Source organism: Mixophyes fleayi, chromosome 12 (assembly GCF_038048845.1).
Source record: "Mixophyes fleayi isolate aMixFle1 chromosome 12, aMixFle1.hap1, whole genome shotgun sequence".
Taxonomy (NCBI): Eukaryota; Metazoa; Chordata; class Amphibia; order Anura; family Limnodynastidae; genus Mixophyes; species Mixophyes fleayi.
Window position 1 is genome coordinate 21,594,689 of NC_134413.1, and position 27,836 is coordinate 21,622,524.

A 27,836-nucleotide genomic window follows, 5' to 3' on the forward strand; every position below is an offset into this window, starting at 1 on the left:
TGGAGCTTGTATGTTCTCCCTGTGTTTGCATGAATTTCCTCCAGGTAATCCACGCAAACACGGGGGCTCCAGTTTCCTCCCACACTCCAAAAACATACCAGTAGGTTAATTGGCTGCTGTTAAACTGATGTTTGTGTAAGTTTGGGAATTTAGACTGTAAGCTCCAATGGGGCAGGGACTGATATGAGTGCGTTCTCTACACAGCGCTGTGGAATTAGTGGTGCTATATTAGCTGATGGGATTGACCCAGCCAAATAGATTAACTCAACTGTGCATGATTAAAGAAAACATGAACTGTTGGTAGCTCTTGAGGAGTGGGTTTGGGCACCTCTTATTTAAGACAAGAATGAGGCTGCGCCCAGCAGTATTTAAGAAGAAAAACAGAATGTTTAAAATGAATGAAGGGGATCTCCAAAAGTGTTAGCAGGCTGGACTTTGAAGTGATGTTTTTAGTTGTCCACCATACACATTTTTCAGCTGGACCTCCAAAAGGTCAGCTGAGTATCACTGACCTGCCTCAGAAGTGAAATTCATCAAGACTCTTGGCCATCTTGATAACGCTACTTTAGACAAGCGGTATCAAAAGTAATCAATAAATCAGTTTTTTAAATATAGTTCTTGTGTCATGTCTTTTTTTAGTATAGTAAGAGACCTTACAATAATAAACGATTACCTAACTTATTTACTTTTATAAGCAATACAAGCTTCCCATATGGAACCTTAGTTCTACGCTACACAGATGTAGGGTAGATACACAGGTGATATACTGCATAGCCAACACGAATGAATAGAATGGGTGTCAGCTCATCTTTGTTGGATAAATCATGGAATATATTTATTTAGTCTCTAACTATATATAAAATCTTGTTTTCACATCTCTTATCACATGACATCCTAATACACGACTCTCCTTCCTAAACGCTATCGGAAGTTTCCACACCTTGACCGTGCGACCACACACAAACTGCCCACATGACACTAGAACCAGAATTTTTATTTAAATGGCTTTGCTCGAGGTAGCACTAACAATGTACATTAGCTTCTCATTGTGTCAGCTGGTGTCATTGAAATGTGACAGGCACTAAGTGAACAGGTTATTTACTGATGTCTGTGACCATGGGGCTTAGTGAAAGCTTTGTGATCTGTGCATTCAAGGTTAATTTAACTAAGATCTCTCACATCCACACATTGCTAGTTGACCTTTAATAAGGTGACATCAGTGAAGACATCTGATAAACCTCTAACAAAGGGAGTTACAGACTCTCACAATTTATATGGGCTACACGGGCATTATATGAAGAATCCACATAAACTTGAATAACAGTCTCCCATAATGCCATCCTCCACTAAATAATACTATACGTGTTTGTAGGAAGGTAAGAAATGTTAGGAATATATGCCCTATTTAAACCCCAATTAAATAATCTAATTAGAAACAATGACAGTTTATATATAATAACTTATACTCCTTCCAAAGACATATGACCTATTCATCAAGGCACGTATCTGCCGATTGTGAGCGCAACATACGCAAAATCACCTGTGCATGCCCAGAATCAGCTGAAACATCCATGAATGCAGCCCTGTTCCGTGCGCCTGCGAGCGCAAAGGACACTTACAACAGCGTACGATTTAGGTAAGTGAAGAATGGCCCGGGGAAGGGGCATTTTGCCATAGTCATTGCACAATAGGGGTGTGCCAAACTCGAGCGCACAGAGCAACGTCTGAATCAGGCCCTACGCACATCAAAGTTCATTGCTTTTCTGCCTTATCTCTTGCTCCAGCTACAGGGCTAGTCTAAGTCCCAAACAGTAGTGATGTCAGTCTTGCATGCATGCTATAACATGTGCTTGCAATTACAAGAAACTGTAAAAATGTATTTTATGCACAGTAGACATTAACAACATTCTAATAAATGTATGACATGGGGAAAAAAATAACAGAAAAAACCTTTTTTTTGTACTGTTTTAACATTAATGGAAACAATCATGCAAGATTTTTTCATTATTTTCCTGTACGTTCTTTTTGCAAATTTATGATCCACATAGGTATTGGACGCACCCTGCTGCATCTGATGTAGTCGAGCACAGCAGACCAGCCCCCGATTTCATAAGCACACATATTTTAAGATCTGTGCCTTGCTGAATTTGGGGGGGGCACAAAGCCTAAATACGTTCCAATAATACCGAAAACATGCTTTGATGAATCAGGCCTATAATGTTTAGAAAATTACAATGTAAACATACTGTAGATCAATCCTTATCAATGCGATAAGGATTGAAAACTATTTTTCATATTTTGCGAGTTTTGATAAATGTGCCCCTAAGGGTTAACTGTTCAGCAGAGAGCCATAGGACAGTGATTCAACAAAGATACTAACATTAGTTTAGGCTGTTTGCCATGTTCTGTTATAGTGAATGAAGAAGGGAAGTAAATATGAGAGCTTGGACCACTTTTTCCAAAAAGAATTGACATCTCCAGGTTACAAGTATATACATTAGAAATAATAAATACAGCATAAAATGCAACAACAAATTGCAAATCATCTTATTATCAATCGGAAGATGTGTATTAAAAGAAATGAGGTACAATATAAGAGGGAGAGCACAGACTTGTGAGCACGGACTGGTCAATTTACAGGATACCATGTGACACAGTTTGGGACAATGATACTTGGTCAGCAGGTGTGGGACGTTATAACATGACGACCCCCTCACTGAGAAAACATTTGCAGACACGAGATCCATTATAAATAGGTAGCAAACTGCATAGTTATTGTATCTAGTAGTAATTTTACCTTTACTACAGAACAGTGAAGTCTAGTTAAAGCATCAATACCACGTTGATGCTTTTTTGCCTTTAAATATGAACCTAAATACCCTCTCTCCTCCCATCTGCTCCACCTTGGGAGGAGAGAGGGATCTGCTCTTGAGCAATTACAATTCTTCTGTGGTTCCTGCATTTTTTGCAGACACTCGTTATATACATTTCCGATCGATCTTTTGTACATTATTATACTTCATTTATTGATATTCTTGCATTTATGCCTCTGCAATGTCATATTTTGCCTTTCCTTTTCTGTCTTCTTTGACAGTTATTCCTCTAAGTTTTCATACTCTGCTTTACTTTCCCACTGTACGTCGCTGCAAAATATTACGGTACCATATAAATAAACGACAATAATTACAATAGTAGATGGACACATTGCTTTTAGTTACAAAAGTTACCAATCATGAATAACAAATCTTTAAAGCAAATTTTTTATTGGTTTCCATGCAGCTTGAAAATATAGAATCCAGTCTAAATTGGTATCAAAGACATTCCAAATAATTAAAAATACCAGTATAGAGACATGTTGTGTTTCATGCAGTAGAATAAGCTATCAAACTACTATATGACAGTAGCTAGAAGATCCATTCTTGATCTGGAAACTTAAAATGGAATTTATACCACGGACTATATACCCTTATTTATAGGCCAAGACATAGAACAAGTGTCAAGGGTAAGCGTTTCTTTCCATTTGGTAAATAAATTTTACATGGACCATTTTATAACAAATTATTTAATTTAACTTTTTAACATACTCTGGCCAACTTAGAAAAGTATTGTGCTTATATGTGAATACAGAGCTGATCACTTTAGCCCTGTTAGTTGCCTTGGTATCCAACATGTATATACGCCTGTAACTATATTAACTGTGGAAAACAGAAGCAGGTAGAGAGTACTTTAGGTGTATTTTGTAATGATACTACCTGTACATACTACTACTCCTGCTGTAGTTTTATAAATTAATAAATGTCAACAGCCCAAGAGGCCTGATGTAGTCCCCAATCCTAACTGCCCTTTTAAGAAAGATCTACAATATAATTTTTCATTCTCTTATCAAGGGCGCACTCAGGGGGGGGGTTTCTGGTTCTCCAGAAACCCCTCCCCTCTACGAAGAACAGTGTCCCTACATAGCGGCACTGTACTATACAGCAGCCGTGGCGCTGTCAAAGAAGCGTCCGCGGCGGATGCTTCTTTGACAGCGCGGCGACTGCTGTTCAGTGCAGTGTCGCCGAAATGGAGCTGCCGCGCATGCACGGCCGCATGCGCAGCAGCTCTTTCTAGATGTTAAAAATCCTGCGTGCGTCCCTGCTTATTTGGGTTGATGGGCACTAAAGATTATAGTGATGGGTGCATAATGACTTCTTGAGACAGCGTCCAATGCTGTACTATTTAGTTCAAGCAATCAAAGAAATATTTGTAGCGGAATCTGCCAGACTTCGAAATATTTGACTTATGACACCGTTTTGCTACAAATTAAAGTATAGAAAAGAATATATCCCGCTAATTGATATAGTGACAACATATCACTCGCATGATGACCAAGGAACTTTCCCAAAACAAGTTGTACAGCTTTATTTCTACATTGTGAGTTCTGGCGGTAAATGTGTTCATTAGGCTTCAAGTAGCGTATGCCATTGACACACTTCCTGACCCTTTGACTCCTTCATTTCCATCCAGTGGTTTCTCTCCTCTTCTCCGCTGCTATTTTGTCCCATTGAGATCCAACCAATCATTTCCTTCCGCTTTATGGTGCGCCGGTTATAAATTGAAATCATCAGTGTGACATCGGTAAGCTGAAATAGAGCCACTTGGAACATAAAGGTCTCTTTGTAGACAGGGTTGGGTTGGCCTCTACGAATAGACGTTTTACAGCGTGATAGTTCGTGGCCCACAGAGTTCAAGAGGGAAAGTTTTCCATATGTATCTGTGGGGAGAAAAATAGATATTTTAATGTATATATGCATATGCACAACATTCATTAGGGAGCAGTATTCTTACATATCAGAAAAACTAATGAACCAATGAACTCAATGTATGACGCAAGACATCCCATAGTCTTGTTATTTGATGGAATAATCCTTCAAACCTTCATCTAATTATATTCATGTAAAATTTACAAATGGCAGCAGAGCAATCAATCTTCATTTTTGAATATTTGTATCATTTTACTTGGTAACTACAATCGTTTTGGGTTGTAACCATGGGTGATTGGGCTTAATTCTTGCAGTCAAATCTAGCTCTGTTGTGACTAGACTCACTCATTCATTTCAGAACGTGGTCTAAATTTGGTCAATGAAGTTCAAGGGCTAGATTTACTAAACTGCAGGTTTGAAAAAGTGGAGATGTTGCCTATAGCAACCATCAGATTCTAGCGGTCATTTCTTTAGTGCATTCTACAAAATGATAGCTAGAATCTGATCGGTTGCCATAGGCAACATTTCAACTTTTTCAAACTCACAGCTTAGTAAATATACCCCCAAGAATGGATCCAGACATAAGTAGAATATTGGTAAGGTTGCCATGTGTCCCTATATACCTGGGGCACAGTATCCCAATGATTATTTTCTAGAAGCTAGATCCCAGACACACTCATATTAATCGTAAATGGGGATTTATTCCAATAAATGTTTTACTGTATTTGGCACTCAACTGGAAACAAGGGTGTGATTTTATACCCTGACAAAACCTCAGGTCACATGACTGTCCTTATGTGATTCTAACAAATGGGCGACTACGAGTATGTTCTGTTCAATTTCAGGTACCTGATAGACTTCTCTACTAGAGATAGGTGGTAGTTTTCCTTGCAAAATACACTCTATGGGTACATCACATTTAAAGTTTAAAAACAATGTCAAAAAAGGTGGAGCTATCCATTAACATGATAAACTCCACCTCATAGCAGATTTAGATGGATTTCTATGTGATCTATCCAGATGCCTCAAAACAATCGTAGACAAATAGGGAGATGACTACAGAGGCTGGAATATACTGAAAGACACATCAAAAAATGTATTTCCTAATTGTGACTAGCCCAGAGGACTGTGTATATAACACATTGTTATAGCCTGTACAGAGGGATAACATAAAACAAACTCATTGGGCTGTAACTGCCACCTATGTGTCTGCTCTATACCATATTTTTTTTTTTCTGAACACGTGCATGCCCCCAAATACATCACACTTTGCCATACCTCCCAATATTTGAAGTGTGCATGTCGAGACAAAGCCACACCTCCTCCGAAGGGGGTGTGGCTTCATTAAGTTAAGGGCATGTCTACACCACAGGATTCATGGTCACACCCCAGGGGCATGCCATGTAGTTCTCAAGTATTAGGTCACCCCCAACCCCCTTCTCCTCTCTTAAAAACATCATGGACTGCCATGATGAGCAGCACATACCTCCTAACTTCCCAAAAGTCGGGATAAATGTGCTGAGCATAGAACAGTCCTCTTAAATAGGGACTGTTCACCGATATGGGGACAGCTGAGCGGTGCTTTGCCACCACTAGTTAATACTCCCGAGCTATTGTATTCAGTGGGAACTATAAAACTCAATAAGATTTGCAGGAGAGCACAAAGGTATTATGGAGAAAAAAAGATGACAGTCTGTGAAGTTCGGCTAGCAGTGTAACTAGCACTACCATAGAAACTAGATAATGTCTTCTAATAGGAATATTTAAATACATTAATTTCCATAATGTTTTGATTAGGCAAATGCAAAGAAAAAAAAAAAATCTAAAGTCCCTTTTCCATCTGCCAAAGTATCACTCCAGATGAACAGCTAGCAGACACCAAAAACCTATCAACTGTGTTTCTAACGCAACGCTCTTACCTCTCTACAGATCTGCTTTACCTCTGTCTGTTTATCTTTCCTATTTTAGCATGGTGTGTAACTGTGCCCTCTTCGTGCTGAGAATTATGTGTTGCAAAAAGTGTGAAAACCTTCCCAGTCTCACTTCCTGAGACACCTCAGAGTTCTTAAAAGGGTATTCTTATATCTAGTGCAAAACTGAATAGTACTGGTATATAACGTTATCTGTAATAATCTACATACAGAAGATGTGTTTTGGAGCAGCTTTCTTTGTTCTTTCTTGTCTTTCATCTATCTGTGTATTTTTCTATGATCTCCATATTTACTAAAGACTCAAGTGCTAATGCTTCTATAACGAACCAGTTTAAACAGGGACTGGTTCACTTGGAGGGACCTGTGAAGCGATTGCCAACAGCAGCTAATCCTTCAGTCTACCGCTCCTACATGTTCACACAGAGCAAGGGCTAAAACACAAACAGGCAGAGGTGCTCGTCCTAGGGATCAATGATCCCTGCGGCAGCTGCATTCCTTGGATGGAAAATTCTGCTGGCGGCAGGGGAGGGCTGCCAAATTTTAGCCCGGTGGGCAAGACTCAGCTCAGTAGCCTATTAGGAACGTTTTAAAGGAAAAAAAATGCATGTAGCCCAGTAATCCAGCCCAAGGTAGCCCACTATGGGACTGAATAGAGGGGCAGATGCCCCCCAGCCCAACGTGCCCCTGGCTGGAAGGCTGAAACAAATACATGCACTGATGATGATCAGCATCATTCGTTATCTGCTTCTGATTGGTTGACTGCATCTTGCAACCTCTCACTCAGTACTTCATGCATTATTGTGGCTGCTATGTAACATGACATTGAGACAGTGTATTCACATTACAGATATCTTCATTTGGAAAGGTGATTCCTATTTCATTCTTAAAGAGGAAAACTACATATTGTATTTATATGTATTTAATTTGTACTTTTCTGTTTCTGTTTGTGTTTGTATTTGATTATATTTTACATGATAAATACAACATTCACATTTATTAATAACACTGTCCAGACACTATTCTACCTTATGTATAGGACACCTTATTATGATATTATATTGTGCACAAAGTGGGTAATGCCAATATTGCATTTACTACTAAATGCCAAGTCCCATCTCTGACATCACTTTATCAGGGCTATCGCAGTGCACATTTCTGTTAATCCTGACGTAAACCAGGTGCAAATGCTACTGGTGAAGATCTGGACGCATCTTGAGATGCGTCCGACCGAGCATATGCATGTAAATTTTTAATGAATGCCATTTATCTGCTTATGTTCAGGGAGCAAAGGCATCTAATTCCACACAAGGAGCCCATCATGCACAACCAAATACCTTGATTTTGCACAGGTTGGACACGATGGTCCACCCAGCACATTTTAAGATGCACGCCTGCTCTTTGCTCTAAGGAAATACAGTATCTTTGCAAACTACGATGTGCAGAATGGTAGAAAAATAGGAGCAGAATGGTGGCTCAGTGGTTAGCACTTCTGCCTTATAGCACTGGCGTCATGAGTTCAATTCCTGACCATGGCCTTATCTGTGAGGAGTTTGTATGTTCTCCCTGTGTTTGCGTGGGTTTCCTCCGGGTGCTCCGGTTTCCTCCCACACTCCAAAAACATACTGGTAGGTTAATTGGCTGCTATCAAATTGACGTGTCTGTGTGTGTGTGTGTGTGTGTGTTAGGGAATTTAGACTGTAAGCCCCAACGGGCCAGGGACTGATATGAGAGTTCTCTGTACAGCGCTGCAGAATCAGTGGCGCTATATAAATCCATTATAACGATGATGATCTTCAACTGTACAAAGGGAGAGACCATCATGTTAAGGTCTGACCTCTTACCACTTTACTACCATCCCTTTCAATCAAATAAACATGCCCATTTTTCTCCGAAAATACTACTCGGTTTTACCTAATCATGGCTTGTATTAATCATGAGAGTATTGGGACACGGGGACTGTCTTAGTACATGTGGCAAGTTTGTATCCTGTATTGGACACTCCCTGTCTTTGTACACCTATTGTAATTCTTTGTGGGTGAACCTAGATTACGTCCGCCTACTAATCACAGCAAGCTCCTGACATACAGGGACACACCACCAACAACTGTACCATTATTGTCAATGACATACCCCGTGATTGCATGCAAGCAGGGATTATATTAAACTACCACAAATCACACCCCTGACACATAGAATTGCTAATAAAGCAATAATGTGCAAATATTTGCTGGATACTGGAGTCAAAATGAAATCTTATATTAATGTAATATATGTTTGCATCATGCTCCTTTCAAGATACAGTATTGGCAGGCGCTGGTTTGTTTGACCCTGTACAATGAAGGCAAAGTTCATCATTTAACGGATATGGCAGTGACATGTACATGCATTGCTAGGAAAGATGAATTTGCTATTGTTGCAACAATTACATTTTCTTTGGCTTTTTATTATTTTCTGGATGGTTTCTGTTTTTTAATAAAAAAAGAAATAACCTAGTTGTCAGGTTACACTGAGCAGACATTATACCATGGTTTTTTGCCAACAACAGATATGAACTTAACATTCTAGAGCTTAGCATTTGTCCTTCAGCAGGATCCAGTACAGCACAAGATACATTCCTATTTGTTTATACTATAGATTTCTATAAAAAAAAAAAAAGATATATTACATCTATTCAGAATGATGTGAAACTTTGGGCGGAATTCAATTCCCCCCCAGAATTGCGCAGTGATAAATGTACTACCGTTATTACCGTAAATTTAACCCGGCGTTGACATTACATGTAAGAACAGCAATTGAGCGCACTATTCCCGTAATAACGGTGATAGTGCGCAGGCCGCTTTACTTTTTACAGTAACGCGGCCAATTGAATCTGCCCCTTTGATTTCACTGGAAATTATGGTGAAGTTTAATAAAAAAAAACCACAAGATAAAAAAACAACTGCACCTCCTCAGACCTGAAGAAAACATTTCTTTTCCATGACACTTTACTGTAGATCATATGGATTTTCTCTTTAGCTCTGGGAGTTAGAAGGGTTTAAAAGGTCTTAACACCAGTAAAAAATAGAATTGATTTTATTTATACTTCAGTTTCATTAAATATCTGTTCACTGCTTTCTAAATAGTCTGTGAAAAGTAAATACTTGTATGTGTTTTCCAGTATGCTTCAGATGTAAGGTTCACGGTAAAAGGTTTATTCCCCCCCCCCCCCCCCCCCAAATTTAGAGCACCATATTATGATATTCTAAATCATACTTGCCAACTTTTAACATTCCTCCCCGGATCTCCTGGGGGAGAAGTCATGTGACAAGGGGAAAGAGGGGGCATGGTGACATCGTCGCGTCACCATAGCCCCGCCCCCACTATGAAATGCCGAAATTCACAGCATTGAACAGCGGGGGTGGGGCTTAATTACGCAATTAAGCAATTAAGCCCCGCCCCATCCATTCAATGCCGTGAATTTTCGGCGAATGCGGGCATTTTGCCTGCTCTTCGAGGAGTCCGTGAGGACTGCCTGAAATTCGGGAGCCTCCCGGGAATTCCGGGAGAGTAGGCAAGTATGTTCTAAATTATGTGTGTTAGATACACGTGGCCCGACAACTAAGGCCCCTATATGCTACTCCCATGCATACAAGTACTTTTGTGACTAAACTCACAGTGATTAATGCAGAGCTTTATAAACATGTCCATGAGAGTACACAAACAATGTTATGTACAAGGACAGGCAAACGGCCCACGAGAATATTATATGTCAGATAGTTTATGCGCCATTTAATACCATATACATAAAGCAGCATGAATACTGGGAGAAAGGCGGCTTTCATTCAGAGCTTGTGACTATGTGTTTGCATATTCTTACCCTTTATAAACGCAGGCCCTGAGAAAATAACTGACAGCAACATTTGCCTTTGTACGAATTAATTCATGGATTGAGCACAAAAAACATCCATCTTTTTTTAAGCTATAACATGTAAGACCTTGGACTTAGAAATGCCCCTGAACTTTTAACAAAGAAATCTACTGAGATTATCCTTTGGGATTCACCAAATATCCTACCCAGAACTGCAAGAAACACTGAAGGATTCTGGGAGATAACAGATTTCTGTTACTGCTGTGTAGAAAAACCTGAGGTAAACAGGCTGCTTTCTCTTCAACGACATAGAAGAGATCTAAGTAGTCAGTTTCTTTTTTTAAGAGAGTATTTTTTTTACTTCTCTAAAACAGCTCTTTACAAATTATCACTTTACGTGCATGTGAAAAGTGTCAGCAGTTCCTAAAATCACACCAAAAAGTACCAAACAGTGCCAGAAAGTATTTAATTTTAGCTAACATTAATGTCTCGTCTCTCAACAAGGGTGGCAATTAACCTTAAACAATACTTAAAGGAGAAAATATTTTTAATAATTCTGCATTAACATAAGAGGAACAAAAGGGCTATATGAAGCAATATGAGTAAATTGCCCAGATAACTCCATGTGTGTACCCACAGCGAGCGTGATGCCCAGGAAAGCAACCATTCAACAATGTTTTTCAGATAATTTAGTCAATCTGGTTGTAAGATGTCCTCTGTCAATCTGTATGTGTGTGCTCATGTGCCGACCGCACAAACAAACATGTGTAATTTGAGAAATAAATGATTTTGAATGAAAAGTGAGGTGGAAAAATGCAGGGTAGGGGGTGGCAAAGACAGAGAAGTTGTTTTTGTTTTATTTTATGGATGGGATGTATATATGCAACATATTTTGCCACCCTTCCCCTGTGGCTTGCTACCAGCAGTCCACTATGTTCAATAGAACACAGTAATAGACAGGGCCGTCTTTCCGACTGGGCACGATGGGCAGGTGCCCGGGGGCCCAGCGGACAAGGGGGCCCGAGGCAGGACTCCTATTAAAAAAAACAAAAAAAAACAAAAAAAACTTACCTTTTGCGTTCACCTGACTGTTCAGGTCAGGTGACCTGAACGGTCAGGTGACATTAAGAGGGTTTACAATCGACAGGAAACACGAATCTGGGAGTGTTGGATGTGGGAGCAGAGAAGTATTTTGTGCTCATTTTCTTTACCATCGTTATATCCAGCATTACAACTTTATATTAAAACAATATTTAAACCAATGAAATTGATTGGTGCGCACCAACCACAAGAATTATACACAATAGCTCCTGTTCATTTAATAGGATGAGCATCCGTTTAGTGGGGGCCATACATTTTGTATGCAGCTTATCAGTTTGCTAGGAACCAGGGCCATCATTCAAACACTACCGACTAACATTCAAGAGTCCCTATTTAAGAAGTGTTTAAAACATTGGAGTCTGTTAGAGAGTTTGACTGGACTTGGGAGTGTATTCTGTAGGTGGGAAGCAATATGGGAGTCTAGGAAGCGAGAGAGCAGGAGAGACTGTAGTGTGAGATGAGGTCTGAGATATAGGGGGAAAGGAGTGGCTGAAGACTTTCTAAGGGAGGGTGGGGAGTCTGAATTGGATGTTGCAGTGAATGGGAAGCCAATGTATACACTGGCAGAGCTGAAAGGCAGATGTGGAGTATTGGGTGAGGAAAATCAGTCTTCAATCAGTGTTGTTAAAGAAAGCTTGAAGCGGAAGACATGGATGAGAGGGAGGCCGGGAAGGAGGAGGCTGCAGTAGTGGAAGCAGGAGATAATGTGAGAGTGAATAGGGGTTTTGGTAGTGTTGAGGATTAGACCCTTCCTCGATGTTTCGAAGTTGGAAGTAATAGGCTTGGAAGAGAGATTGGTTGTGGGGAGTGAAGGAGAGAGTGAAGGATGGTGGGAGGCTTGGAGAATCTACAGGGTGGGAAGGCGATGTGGAAGTCTTGTGGGACACAAATGGGCAGAGTCAGGTGGGTGGGTGTAGAGCTAGAGGTAGAAAGAGAGGAGCTGGTAGAAAGGGAGTAAGTGAACTGGGAGCCAGTCGAGTGAAGGGCGTGCAGAAGGAGAGGGTGGTCTACAATGTCGACAGTATCAAAAGTGGCAGAGAGGTTCAGGAAGATAAGTAAGGAGAAGTGTCCATTAGACCTAACAGAGAGAAGATCACTGGTGACATTAGTGAGGGCAGTCTTGGTGGAGTGAAGGTAATGGAAGCCTGATTGGAGCAAATCAAGGAGGGATTAAGAGTGAGAGTAGATGATGCTTGTGAGGAAATTTAAGAAGCTGCTCAAGTAATTTGGAGGTGAATGGGAGGAGAGAAGTTGAACAACAGAGAGGCAAGGTCAAGGGAATCTTATTTAAGGGTGGGGGGTGGCAAGCAGGGGAGGGTTGGCAAATTTTAGCCCACGGAGCAATACTTGACTTAGCAGCCTAATTTAATGGGAAAAAAATGCAGGTGGCCCAGTGACCCAGCCCAAGGTAGTCCACTATGGGACCGGCCTGGGGGGCAGATGCCGCCCTGCCCCCCAGTCCAGCCTGCCCCTGGAGGCAAGAGTGTGTTTGAAGGTTGAGGGGAGCAGGGTGCAGGCAGGCATTGGAAGAGAGGGAGCTGAGAAGGGGACAGAACATGTGGTCAAGGAGGCAGGGAATTATAGAAGAGTGTGAACCATGTCCTCAGTGACCATGGAAAAAACAGATGGTGGGTCGGGTAAGGTGTGTGTGGGTACAGTGGGTGGGGTCTGATTTATTTATAAACCACCAACATCTCCAACAAACACAAACAAAGGCATTATAGCAATTACATATTTAAAACAATTACACAACAATGAGACACAATAGGAATGAGAACCCTGCTCAAAAGAGCTTACAATCTAAAAGTTGACCATTATAAATACTGGATTAGAAAAATAAATTATAACACCTAGCCATACATGTAATTCTTTAAAGTGTAGACAGATGCTAAATAAACATTGTCACAAGTTGATTTCAGCAATTTCAACATTGGCTGCAGATAACTGATGCATCGGGGTCAGTCTCAGTGTTGTCAAACTGCAAAATGATTTTTTGGCATTCATTTAGTAATGGGAAAACTATACAGTAATGCAGACCAGATGTTTGTGAAACTACAAGCCCCAGCATGCTTTGCCAGCAGATAGCCAGTCAGAAACTGGCAAGGTATGCTGGAACTTGTAGTTTCTCAACACCTGGAATGCCACAGGTTGGCCAGACCTGCAGTATTGCAATCATGGGTCATGACACCCTCCAAAATGAACTACCTGGTCATTGTAATCAATGACTTATAGCTTCTGGGTGATCCAAATAATTTTAGTAGGTGTAAATGTAATTATTATTATTCATTTATTTACATATATGCAAATGAGATATTTTTCCAAAAACTAGAGAAAGAGTCCAGAAATGCGATATCACAGTTCTGTTTGACCCGTCCAGTGATTTCAGTCGTCATGTGAACAACAATCCTTATGGCTACTTGCAATTTTAAAGGGAATTTCATGAGTTCAGTTGCATAGAAATGTGTGTTAAAAAGGGACAAGTCCTTCAGTTGATGAACACACTTGTAAGTGCTCATTTTAGCTTAAACATTAATCTAATTTTAAGCTAGGACCATATAAACATGCAGGAGTCTCTCAGTCTCCCTCCTAGCATAAAAGATGCAATTAAAAATATTATCGACACTTTAACAGCGACAGAGACAATTCTGTCTCTAAAGTAAACAAAATAACCTTTCATGTACTCTTTGCTACATAAAATATTTATTAGCAGAGTGTCTACTTACCAGGTGGTCTATTGATGGCGAGGTTGCGAAAATGACTTCCTTTAATCAGCTGCACAGAAAGCCGCCCTGTTGTAGCGTTGTACGCCAGGCCCACCAGCAGCTCGGGCACCCCGCCATGTGACAGAGATTGCGAGGACGAAGCACTGTCACTGCGAGACATGGCAGAAATACTAAACTGGGAATCGCCACTCTGAGAAAACAAGAACAGTATGTATCTGTTTCATTATTTAGTCTTACAATGTGAACTGTGTTGGTTTCTTTCTGTTAAATAAACCTAAAACTGCATTTATTTCATGAATTATTTAAGAAAGGGGTGAATTTACAGCAAAGTAAACTGGCGAGAGTCTACAAAAGGTGGAAATAAAACAGAACATGAATTAGCTGTTAAACACCCAAATTATTGAATTATACATTGTGGCAATTTGTTTCGTTTAGTCCATTACTCACTAAGCCTAGTTAGACTATACACTGGCAATGCTACAATGGTGACTGTGTGTGCGCATAATAATATACATACACACACATACATATATATACATATACACACACACACTGGCTTCTACCCTGTATGAAACATATGAGTATCCCTATATGTATGGTAACTGTAAAATAAGATAATTCATAGATGACATAACTATGTGGTTATATTTAATATTGGGGGTAGTGATTTGATAACTAAAGTGATGGAAGTTAAGAGGACAGATGGGCACACGTTAGTTTTCAGACCAACAATAATTTAACGTTTACACATTTGTCAATCTCCAATCACCAGATAACATATTGATAGATAACCGTTAGGGGGAAAAATAGCACTATCATCATCACCATTTATTTATATAGCGCCACTAATTCTGCAGCGCTGTACAGAGAACTCACTCACATCCGTCCCTGCAGCATTGGAGTTTACAGTCTACACTTCCTAACACAAACACACAGACAGAGACTAGGGTCAATTTTAATAGCAGCCAATTAACCTACCAGTATGTTTTTGGAGCGCGGGAGGAAACCGGAGCACCTGGAGGAAATCCACACAAACAAGGGGAGAATATACAAACGCCACACAGATAAGACCATGGTCGGAAATTGAACTCATGACCCCAGTGCTGTAAGGCAGAAGTGCTAACCACTTAGCCACTGTGCTGCCCACTAGCATTGCTCTTTAGACCAGTGCAGTGCAGTTTTATTGCCTGATACATCTATGAATTATCTTATTTTACATTTACCATTTATACAGGGATACTCTTCCATGAGTTAAGAGCCTTTAAAGTGCTTTGTTATGTTAGCTTTCAGCCTCCCTCCCTCAGATCATGTCCTCTTTTTCTAGAAATCTTTGTGTGTTTAACTAAGCTGCCTTCCTTACTGTTAAAGATGAACTAGGGTCAAAGGGAATGTTTCAATAAAAATAGTTTAACCTCTAACTCTTCGATGCATAGGATATCTGGTGCCACTTATTTTGTAAAATTCAGGCTGCTGGCAGGTATTTGAAATTATTTTCCTGTCCCATCATGCCTTGCTTCAGAGTTACTCTGCTCAGCCAGAGACTTAATGCAGAAATTAGAAGAGCAGGTAGAGACAGACTATGGTCCTGAAATAGGGCTTGAAATCATGTTCATCTCTAGGCTAATGGTACTGAAGAGTTGTCATGGTTAAAGTGCAGGGTGCTTTTAGCAAGCACATACTGGAATAGAGAAAAGGTGCAGCATTGGAAAAAAATGTAGGACATAGGTAGCTCTGCTCCTTCTCCTCTCCTCTATACTGTAACATGTAAAGCTCTTGAATGATTTCCTTCTCTTGTTGAATTACTGCGCTCTTTCCTCCTTTTGTACTATCTCTACATTAACAACCACCAAATTGTACCTCTCCAACCCTGACCTCTCTCCTTCTGTTCTATCTGTGTAACCAACTGTCTCTCTGCTTCCTCCACACGGATGTCCCAACATTACCTAAAGCACAACACATCCGAAACAGAGCTCATCTTCCCTCCTCCCAGAGCAACGACCTCCCCTCAAATCTCCCTCCATGTATAACACACTATTTCCCAGGTCTCCCATGCCTGCTGTCATGGTGTCACATTTGATTCTGCCTCTTCATACATTTCAAATCTCATCTCAAAATACTTTCCCTTGTGCACTCTTAGAGGCATATTCAATTAGTATTCGCGACTGCACGGGTCCCACAACCACAATATCACAGATTTCCATGCGCAACCCTATGGGGTGCGCACGGAAATTCGCGTTGTTGCGGTATTGTAATGACACTATATACGCGCAGCCACGAATCCTAATTGAATATGCAGAGAGACCAATGTCTTACTTGAGCCTTTTTTTTAATCTAAATAAAAAATGTCAGAGGCAAGTGGGGGTCTGGATTGTGAGGGTGGAGGTTGTATTGAACACAGTACAAATAAACATTCGGTATGAAACTATGTATGTAGGAGAGCTGCTGAAGGTCTTACAGGTCGTCAAGTCCAGTTGTATTCAAACTTGCTTAACTCAATGGAGGTTGTATTGCCTGGCCAGCACCTATGCAGGGGTGGGCAAACCTGTCCTCAAGGGCCATATCCAGTTCATGTTTTTAGGATTTCTTTAATCATGTACAGCTGAGTTAATCTATTTGGCTGGGTCAGTAATTATCCCACCTGTTTCTACAGACAGAAATCCTAAAAACATGAACTGGATATGGCCCTTGAGGACAGGTTTGCCCACCCCTGACCTATAGGGTTGATGAGGCCCGACAGCCATACTGACATGGCAGTAGGGGCGGTCCCTTCTGCAGCTCTGCCTCTCTCTAGTGACTCCGCCTCAATCCCAAGAGCCTGCGCACCAGCGGTCAGGAGAGTGTGCTGAGCCCTGATTGGAGGAGCTCAGCACATGCTCCAGTGACCCCAGCCTCATGTGATTGGGGCTGTGAACGCAGAAAGCAGTGGAGGAGAATAGTGATCAGTATGTACCTAGTGTGTGATGTCAGAGTGACCCGTGATCAGTGTGTATAGAGTAAGCAAATAAAGTGGAACCGATTGGAGATGGCAAATCAGTCTCTTGTCTGAAGTCTCATGGGGTTTTATTCCAGCGTTGCTCACTCCCGCCTACAAGACTTCTCCCCTGCCACTATGGCAGAGAATGCTGCAGGGTTTGTCCCAGACATGTACATCACTGAGAGACCAGCTAATAGTTACAAATCAGGGTGTCCTACACAGCTGGGATTTATTGGTAAAAATCTCACTGCATTACAGTTTAGTTAAATGGCTTCCAGGGGTCGGCTCAACAAAATTTGGTGCTTGAGGTGAAAACAATACGCGGGCTGTTCCGTTTACCTTTACCAAAACAAGCTTTCTCTACCTATCCAAAGTATTTGTTCCAAAATAATACCCTTTTATACTCCTTGACTAGTGATGGTTGCTATCTATTAAAACGCACCTCAGGATAGTTACGGTTACATTCAGGGGCAGGCTGGGTTGGGGGGCTGGGGGGCATCAAGCCCCTCAGGCTAAAGTTTGCCAGCCCTCCCCTGGTCACAGTATGTTTTAAGGCAGTAGATTAATGTATATAGTAGTATAATTTGACTAATTTAACAGGTTTGGTCTTTTTATAAAGTTATACGCTCATATGTATTTTTCTATGGCTCTATGGATATATTTAAATAACTATTTAGTTTAGATTTTTATAATATTGTGCTTTCTGGAGTTGCTTGTATTGTAGACTATACTCCTCTATAGAATAGTACACGTCAAAGCCTTTAAGTGTCTATCTGATGTATACATCTCTGGAATAATTATGCTTTCTTTACTTCAGACACTGTTCAGCCTTGTAACAGAACAATAGCCTTCGTTGTAATTTATTCTGAATAGGATTACGTCTGTATGTGTAAAGATCCGCTGCCAAAATTATTATGTGAATGCAGTCGCACTATTACAGTGTATTGAACTGGGCGCCTCTTGTCTTTTTCCCGGTTTCCATTCAATCTCAATAAGGAATTCAATATAGGCTGCTAAACATATCTGAAGTGTTTCAGGTTCTTAAACTATTGAACCTGAGATTTGGCTTGGAATAATCTGGTTGCCGAGCAACTGTTTTAAAACAATTATGACACATTGTGCTAGCGGTGTGCGAGTCCTTAATTATTTGGTGCCGATTCTGTAACTATGCATACAAGACTAAGGAAATGAATGAGCTCTTTATAATTATTTACTTTATAGTCTATTTTTTAGATATATATTTTTTGTACGCTAGTTTAAGTATTGGATGACACCGAAATTTAAAAATTTAAATCCACTGGAACAGTGCTTTTATGCATCCTCACACTGAGTACAATTCATATATATATATATATATATATATATATATATATATATATATATATATATATATATATATATATATATATATATATATATATATATATATATATATAGATAGATAGAGAGTTTATTGAGGGAGTAGTTTTGGCAATTCTCTCTTTTACTTACATGTTTATCTCTTATTATTTTTACTAGATGAATCATGGTAGTATATTAAGGACTTTATGTACTTTTTATTGCCTGAGAGATGCATATGTTTTATTTATATTTGCGCAAATCCAGAGGTTCTTCTTTCTTTGTTCATAAAATCAGCAATAGTTAAACGTTTCTTGTTCAGCACAGTGGCCTAGTTGTTAGCACTTCTGCCTCACAGCACTGGGGTCATGAGTTCGATTCCTGACCATGGCCTTATCTGTGTGTTCTCCCTGTGTTTGCGTGGGTTTCCTCCGGGTGCTCCGGTTTCCTCCCACACTCCAAAAACATACTGGTAGGTTAATTGGCTGCTATCAAAAATGACCCTAGTTTTTGTCTGTGTGTGTCTATATTAGGGAATTTAGACTGTAAGCTCCAATGGGGCAGGGACTGATGTGAAGGAGTTCTCTGTACAGCGCTGCGGAATTAGTGGCGCTATATAAATAAATGATGATGATGATGAATGCTTGACAATAAAATAAATGCGCAATTGATACGACAACAGAATTATTAGGCCAATGGATTTAATTAGGGTGCTAATCATTATGTGAAAATTTCTATAAAACAATACATTACAACTGACACATATACTTACACTTAAGTTGCTTCTTGGTTCTAAAACCAAAGTTTTTTTAATCTCCGCATCTGGTTTAATATTTCTTAGAGAGAACAGCTTTTCACCCATCATCTTTTCGCGTATCACTTTGCGCACAGCGTACAAACGGAACCGAAGGGCGTTGTTGGCCATGTCCTCCGGCTCCAGCTTGTTGAATGTAAAGGTCTCATTGAACACAGGCTGGGCTCCTTTCTGCATAGCCGTCTTCCCTCTTTGCTTCTTGTTTGGCAGTAACACGACATGGACCTGCCAAGTGTTGACTCCACTGCGATCCTTATCTGGGATATCTTTGGCCTCTACAATGGTTACGGACAGCTTTTGGCTTGAGGCTTTGTAATTAAACACCACATCCAGGTCACCACATTTGGAAATTGGCACATGGGCGGTGGGAGGTGCAAGGTTGCCATCCATTTGTTCCTGCAGAAAAAGCACATAACACAGGTAACAAACTAATCCTCTTGCCTCAACTGGCTCCTCTTGTGCCTGGTCTGTTTACCCTCCCTTAGGATGTAAGCTCGTATGAGCAGGGCCCTCTCTCCTCCTGTCTCCATACCTGTTCTTCCGCTCCGTCTTTACTGCATATGACTGGCCGGAGTTTCTGAAGTATTGGTACTTTTTGTTCATTGTTCTGTACTGTTATACCCTGTATAGTCTACTGTTAGTACTGTGTGCGACGCTGTGGATACCTTGTGGCGCCTAACAAATAAATGATAATAATCATTTATTTATAAGGAGCCACAAGGTTTCCGCATTGCAGTACACAATACAAACATATGACTATAGAGGCTACAACAGTACAGAACTAAAGCTGAGTAAACCAAGACCCCAGAAGCTCCAGGCATAGCAATTATAGAGAGTGTGGAGCAGAAGAAATGGTGTGGAGACAGGAAGGAAGAGGGCCCTGCTCATAGGAGCTTACATCCTAAAGGGAAGGCAAACAAACAGCAGATACAGAGGGAGTCAGAAGAGGGGATCAAGTGCAGGAGGAGAGTGTAAGGGACGGAAACGAATGAATGAGCATGGAGCGAGGATTAAGTGGAAGGCTGGTAGGCTTTGGGGAAGAGGTGAGGTTTAAGTGCCCGTTTGCAGGAGCACAAGGTCAGTCGTTGGAGCGTGAGAGGTCTTTCCAGTGAAGAGGGGAGGCCTGGGAGAATTCTTGGATTCTGAAATGGAATGAGGTGATCGAGGTGGAGGAGAGACAATGGTCATTGGCTCAATGCAGGGTGGGAGTGTGGATGGAGAGGAGGTTGGAGAGATAAGGGGCAGTTGATCTGATGTGTCTTCTACTGAAAGGGTCCAAATCCTGAAATGCTCGAATGTGCCAGAGACACAAACAGCTGAGTGCAACAAGTATCAATGGAAAAAGAAACTATTTATACGTAGATTATTTTCACTTCACTATTTTTGTATTACCTTGAGAAAAGCGTCTGCATGTTGCAGTCCCTGGGCTCGGGCAATTAGCGAATCCCTACACTACCACTTTTTAATAGGTGCTAGTGCAGCTTTTAATTGGCATGTTGTCATCGCATGTGTCTTCCCCAAATTAGCATCATAGAAATCCTATAGAAATCAGTTAGATCATTTTCAGGTGTCTGGAACAGTCCAATGTGACCATTCATTTGTGTGGGCAAAACTGGGAACAAATACCGTCAATCAATTCTCTAGCTAAACTCCGGCACCCAGTACGATGCTCCGTAGCAGTCTACTGCTTATGGAAAACAATAGGTAGGGGCCAATATTTTTACCAAAATAGTCCTATAGCTCTTCCTAAACTAGAATGTATCAAGAAAAATTTTAATTTACATTTTTGAACTCTGAAACCACACATCCTCCCTCCTCTATCTGCATTTCATACAGACGTAAATTTGTAATGTACAATTATCTTTAAAAACTTGCATCTTTTCCATGTCTACAAACCACTTGGCAATCTTCCTTAAATAATTACAACATGGAAATATAGAAGCGCCTGATAATATTAATACTATCCAAAATGTAAAGGGGATAATCACACAATTTGGCACTCAATGTTATAAATTATAGGGGAAGACTTTTTTTTGTTTTTTTTTAATGCAGCAGACAGGAAAAAAAAAATCTAAGTAAAATGCAGAGCAGAACTCACAAGTCTTGATGGAAAATAATTTATAGATAACAGATCACCTCACTGTACAGCAGAGAGTTTAAAAGTACTTTGTTTTAATTGGGCACCAGATTAATGATGTAATGGTTTCCATGGATAACGGTTAACTTTACTAAAAGTAGACTAAATAGGATTATGTGTTAGCATGATCTGAGGGCAGATTGCTCAGTAAATAGAGATGGTACGATGGTTCATGTTCTGGAAAGGAAGTTTAGCTTAAGAGATCATCTTTTTCCAAGAATATGTATCTGCCTTTTTCATTTGTGTGCTATTCATAATTAATTAGCTGTAATAGAGTGAAAATTATACAGAGAAGCTATGGAATAAGCAAATATAGACATTATCATTGGGTAAATGAAACCATATATAATGTATTTTATTGTTGTTCTTCTTAAATGAAAACTAAATGGCTTTTGTTTCTGTTAACAGTGGGTCTGGAAAACTTTAATAGAAAGAACTGGATATGTACTTTTGGTTGTGTTCATCACGGAATGTTATAGAAAGCTACTGGAGTCCAGGGTTCCCCCAATTTGGCTTGAACGGTCCTAGCAGACAGCGGTGTTGTCCAGGGGCGTAGGAACAAAAGTTTTCAATGGGGGCAAAAGGCCAAGGGCTACTCTAAGCCTTGTTTAAAGGGTTGGCCAAAAATGTATTTATAGGTTAATAAATATTATTATTAATAACATTAATTACCAATTAGTACAAAAGCTGTTAGAAAGATATATACATTCAATTGTTCAGCTTAAAAATGTACATTGTTTTCTAGTCATTAACCTAGTTTTTATTCAGATTTCGTTGACAGCCTAATCTCATTTGATTGGGAGTATTTTTAAATCTATAGTCCCTGCCTTACTGGTTATAGTATGTGCTATAAATTTAAATGGCTATATCCCATGTTTGTTATTGAACGCACCGCACGAAATGCAGGCTAAAAGTAACGTGAATAGTTGTTCATCATCAATACAGGTTATTTATTAAATGTTTAGTAAATATAACCCTACGTGTTGTGTTCATAAAGTGCGGGTTTGAAAAAGTGAAGCTGTTGCCTTTAGGAACCAATCAGATTCTAGCTGTCATTTTGTAGAATGCACTAAATAAATGATAGCTAGAATTTGATTGGTTGCTATAGGCAACATTCACACTATTGCAAACCGGCAGTTTAGTAAATATACCCTTAGAGTTTTTTAAATCAATCAGTCATTATTAAATCTAAGGTAAATATAAAGATAAGTAATCATATTATTTTGTTTGGCTTTAGCCTCTATAAGGATGCTACTATGTCTGTTGGCAGAGCTACTCATTTACTTAATTGGAGTATAAAATATATCTAGGGTAAGTATTTCATTGTATGTTGCACAGATAAACAAAATAGAAGATGCAGTGCCTTCAGTATTACAATTAATCTAAGGAATCCACCTATTTGCTTCAGCCATGTATAATCGACTGATAAAGAATGGAGCGCAGACCAATGTCTTACCTCTGGACTCCATCCTGACGAGCTGTCTGTAGCATCGTGTCCTTCAAAACCATTGTTGCTGAAAGCTGTCTCCATCTCTTGACTTCCCTCTGTGACTTGACGACTATTACTGCAGATGGAGCCGGCTTCTTGTCTGGAAGCTCCTTGAAGCTCACCAGCCACCGACGCAGGAGCCGAATGGACAGACACGTGGTCATGTTCATTATACGACTGGTAACTAAGAATATCCAAATCTAAGCGGATGAAATGAACAGGATTATGACCTTGTCAGACATGATTTCATCACACAGGTCTAAAGATCAATGCTAGTGCTATTTTTCCCCTGAACAAAGTTATCTATCAATATGCTATCTGGTGATAGGAGATTGACAATGTGTAAACATTAAATTATTGCTGTTCTCAAAACTAACGTGTGCCCATCTGTCCTCTTAACTTCCATCATTTTATTTACAAACTCACTACCTCCAATATTAAATATAACCACATAGTTTTGTCATGGTGAAAGGACCTTTACTCGCATTGCTTGGAGCATGCAATAGAGGAACAAATTGCTAGCTCCATGGGTGAGAGGAAAATTAAGATCTTTCTATGGGAGTGGAGTGAAACATCGCTACCAAGTAGTTATATCATTGTTTAGAATTCAGTATAAGGAAAGGACTACAAATTTACATATTAAAGGCCACAAAAGTGGAGGTAGTTTATTTTGTGGAGTAAAGCAACATTCATTAAAATGCAGCCTATCAATTCATTAGGAATTAGTGACACATGTCTCCTACAAATGGAATAACATTTGTGTAATGCACCTTTTAAAAGCCCATCACATTGTTGTAATAGAGGCATAGAAATGTTTTTGAAATGCACAATTTTTAATGGTCAGTTTAAAGCACAAAACTCCTCTTCTAAACGCTTGGTGCTATGGACTCTACATAACGTTAAGGCCGTGGTTTAGAGGGAGATGTAAATACAAATACTCGGCTTCTGTAAAGCTTGTCACACTGTGAATGGGCACAACTTAAGGAGGTATTTTGAGTTGAGCGTATCTTACACTTGCAGCCTCTCGCACTTGAAGAGACAGGTCAGGGGCATTCATGTATACGTTCAGTACAGTAAGGACAGGGTTCAATTCTGACTAACACTTATGTCCTTAAGATACACCTTTTTGGATGCCACATCTGATAAGTTTGGTGTAACTCTCAATGATGATGATGACAGCTGTATTTTTGTGATGGACGTATATATACTATATACTGGATTTTAAGTTGCACGTATATTAAGATACGTGCAACTCAGAATAGGGCCATAGACACACAAGTCTACTGATGCATTTTTGCATGTAAACAAGTCACAATTTTACTTCCAACTTTAGATCTTGCCTTACGTCTGCATGCCATCCCAATCAGTGGCGGAACTACCATTGGTGCAGTCCGGGGCGGGCCCCGGGCCGCTCTGTCTAACGGCTGTTCGGGCCGGCCACCACCCCCCGTGGTTGAAATATTGGCTGAATATTACAGGCGGCCGCGTCTGCCTCTGATCCCAATAAAATGTATCAGATAAAGGCTAATAGTAACCATGTCCACCCCTCTACGTCCCACTAATCCTCCCACAAACATTTAAATGTAGTGAAAATCCATGCGAATGAAAAAATAAATCACAAAGTAAAATAAATTATTACATTCATCATGACAGAAAATACATGCGCTGGTTTTGCAAACATAAGCGACGAACAACTTACAAATTAAAGGAAACACTTGGAAATAAAGAGATGAAAAAGAAGATACAAATGTAAGTCAAACTCAAAAAAAGCAAACTGCAAAATATATGAATTATTTTTTTTGCATGCTCCAAAAAAATGTTAAAATGTTGCAGATTCCAAACATTTTTTAAAGCAATACCTTCACACTCAGAAGCCTCTGTGCTCAGCTCCTCGTGGCTTGACAGCAAGCTGCTGAACTTTTGCTTGCTCTCAGTGCCAACCTGCGTTGCCTTTTCAGACACCGTGGAGCGAAAGCTTTGAGAACGCGACACTGATATTTGAAACTGTTTATACACCTCTTCATCACTGTCTGAAGATGTAGTTAGCTCGTCATCTTCCCCATAACTGTTCACTAGGAAAGATAAAATAAATGGTCTAGGCATTCCTTTTGCCCCAATATTAACCAATTAGATCAGAAGTCTGCATCCGGCCGTTGCAGGACCAAGGACTAGATTCACTAAACTGCGGGTTTGCAAAAGGGGAGATTTTGCCTATAGCAACCAATCAGATTCTAGTTATCATTTATTTAGTACATTCTACAAAATGACAGCTAGAATCTGATTGGTTGCTATAGGCAACATCTCCAGTTTTTCAAACCCGCAGTTTAGTACATATACCCCCGTGTGTCTTACATTATTCTCTGCTTTGCTAGACATCTGAGGTTCACGTTAGTGGGTGGCTTGGACATTGTCAGCTGCAGGCTCCTGAGTTAGACCATTCTATGATCATTATATCAATGTATTTCCTGTGTGGGCAAATTACAATACGTACACACAGAAACCCTTGTATAAAACTAAGCATGTGGGTACATACAAACCTGTGTAGTATGGTGTATACCGTCCCTTGAAAGTATACATTTTTCTGAAAAATATAAACTTTTGAAATTGATGCAAAATTCATAAAATCAACTTTTTTTTTTTATTTTAACCTTAATTTGGTGTTGGAATGTTGATTAATAATCCCTATAAAGGACCAATTTTTGTGGGATAGGTTAGCTCTGCAATATTTGGAGATCTGGTGAGGCAATACATCCTAAAAATGGTATCTAACAATAACCTAATGCTCGTGAAGTATCTTTCTATTAATTGAACCATCCTAAAAATACAAAAAAAAAAAATCTATCTCCTCATCTCTTATTTTACTATAAAACACCTACTTCTGTTAAGGATCCTCTAATTTATAACATTAAAACAATCCTGCAATTTGCTCAAAAAGATAAATATTAAAAAAAATGTATATAAAAGTATATGTGCAACAAGATAGAATGTTGTGAATTAAAACACTGTTGATACTGAGATTAGACTACACACACGTATATAACTCCCCTATAACCTTCCATGTATTGCATTTAGGATTCAAGTCCTGGGGAAGTGCAACCAAAGCAGCTCAATTTGCTATTCATTACATAGGAATAGACAGAAAAAAAGTGGTTGCTTATAAATGGCTCACTAATGATGGATACCTAGCTAATATAGCAGGATTATTTATCTTGCTTTGCTAATAGCATCAGAGATATGTAATAATGTCTCCATAGTGAGTTATATACAATAACAGTCTGCATAAATTTATGCAAAATAATAATAATAATGTGCATGTTTTTTTCTCCACTTTTGTTAAATAAATCTTTTATTATGCACAATTCGACTGTGAAAAGGGAACACAACTAGGATAGAATAAAATAAAGCCCTAATAGTCACATGATGTTAGTTACATAAGTCCATAACAACAGAAACAGTGTATAATTCATTTGATATTTACACTTTACACCTACACAGATTTTTCCACCTCTCTGCACACCGAGGCATTTCTAGCTTCAGTTTTCGCTGCGGCAGCGTCTCCTGAGGCTGCAGAGTAGGCGCGTACCTTGATGTGTGCAGCGTAAATAAGGTCCTGCGGAGGCATCTATTTTGTGAGCTGAATCAATATTCACCAATCATCAATTCACTAGGAGTTCGTGACCAAACCGAGGCACAAAGCACAAAGCCTCATGCCTCAATGGTGCGTCTAGTTCCTAGTAAATTGGTAACTTGCATTCTAGGGATTATTGCTCCAGCCCACAAAGTACGTGTTCAATTGAACACAAAAATACATTGAAAATTAGAGGCAGGATACGGCAATATACAGTTTAGATGCATTTCCCTCCAAGCCTTCTCCACTTGACAAAATTCTGTGCGGTTTTATTAAAAGACTTTGAAGGCCATCCATGCTTCTTAGCCCGTGAAATGGTACATTCATAAAAACACTTACAAACAGTGCCTGCAACAGAAGTGGTGTTTTATGACCTTTACTTAAAATAAACTGGGCACTTTAGAAAACCTTGCAGTGAAATAAAAGACCAACTTGCTCCATATATTTTCTAAAGCTCAGCTCGCAAAGCAGAGAGATTGGGTTGGGGGTGAGAGAATCTTCATTAGGGCCAGCAATAGGAAAATGAAGAATTTAGCACTTGATTACTTCCAAAAAATGAGGAGGGCAAAACAAAACCCAATAAGACAGATACCAATCTATACTTACGTAGGAAAAAAAACCAAATCTTCTTCCTGACCCTATATATGACATTCTGAAAAATTTCCTGGATCAATCAACTCAATTGTGTAATATACTAGTTATAACGCCCAATATCATTGTACCTTGTATAGATGACATTTGATGATTTGGATTATTTTGATGGTTGGCAAAATATTTTGGGAAGGTCTCAGCATTGAGACAATTTCTCAGATTATATATTAGAATGATAGCTGTGTTCCAAAATTAATTGTTTGTTAGGTTACTGTTCATTATGATATGTTAAGGATCTGTTTATAAAATATTTGTTTTCTAACTGCACATATGATTGTAAAATGTTTTTGATATTTTGTTTATATTTATGAAATAAATGCTTGATTCCATTATGGTGTAAAAGAGAAATTAAACGGAGGGATTGCTTCAATGCAGAACAACAGGTAGGATCAGAAAGCAGTTTACTGGCAAGAAGTCTAGCTATTTAAATTTAAAGCAACAATTCCATGAAAAAACATTTT

General features: G+C 39.5%; 1 protein-coding gene across 4 annotated transcripts in view; it reads right to left on the reverse strand.

Moving 5' to 3' along the window:
• Positions 1–3,246: 3,246 nt before the first annotated feature.
• SYT16 (synaptotagmin 16) overlaps positions 3,247–27,836 on the reverse strand; it is an 84,180-nt gene continuing 59,590 nt past the window's right edge. For 2 of the 4 annotated variants that reach the window (XM_075193018.1, XM_075193016.1), the window contains exons 3-7: positions 24,956–25,168; positions 23,064–23,296; positions 19,429–19,866; positions 14,345–14,534; positions 3,247–4,753 (exon numbers count right to left, since the gene is read on the reverse strand). In XM_075193018.1, coding sequence (XP_075049119.1) covers positions 4,440–4,753; positions 14,345–14,534; positions 19,429–19,866; positions 23,064–23,296; positions 24,956–25,168 — 1,388 coding nt within the window. In that variant the 3' untranslated portion in view covers positions 3,247–4,439. The remainder of the gene's footprint in view (positions 4,754–14,344; positions 14,535–19,428; positions 19,867–23,063; positions 23,297–24,955; positions 25,169–27,836) is intronic. The other 2 variants (XM_075193019.1, XM_075193017.1) reach the window with 1 other exon arrangement.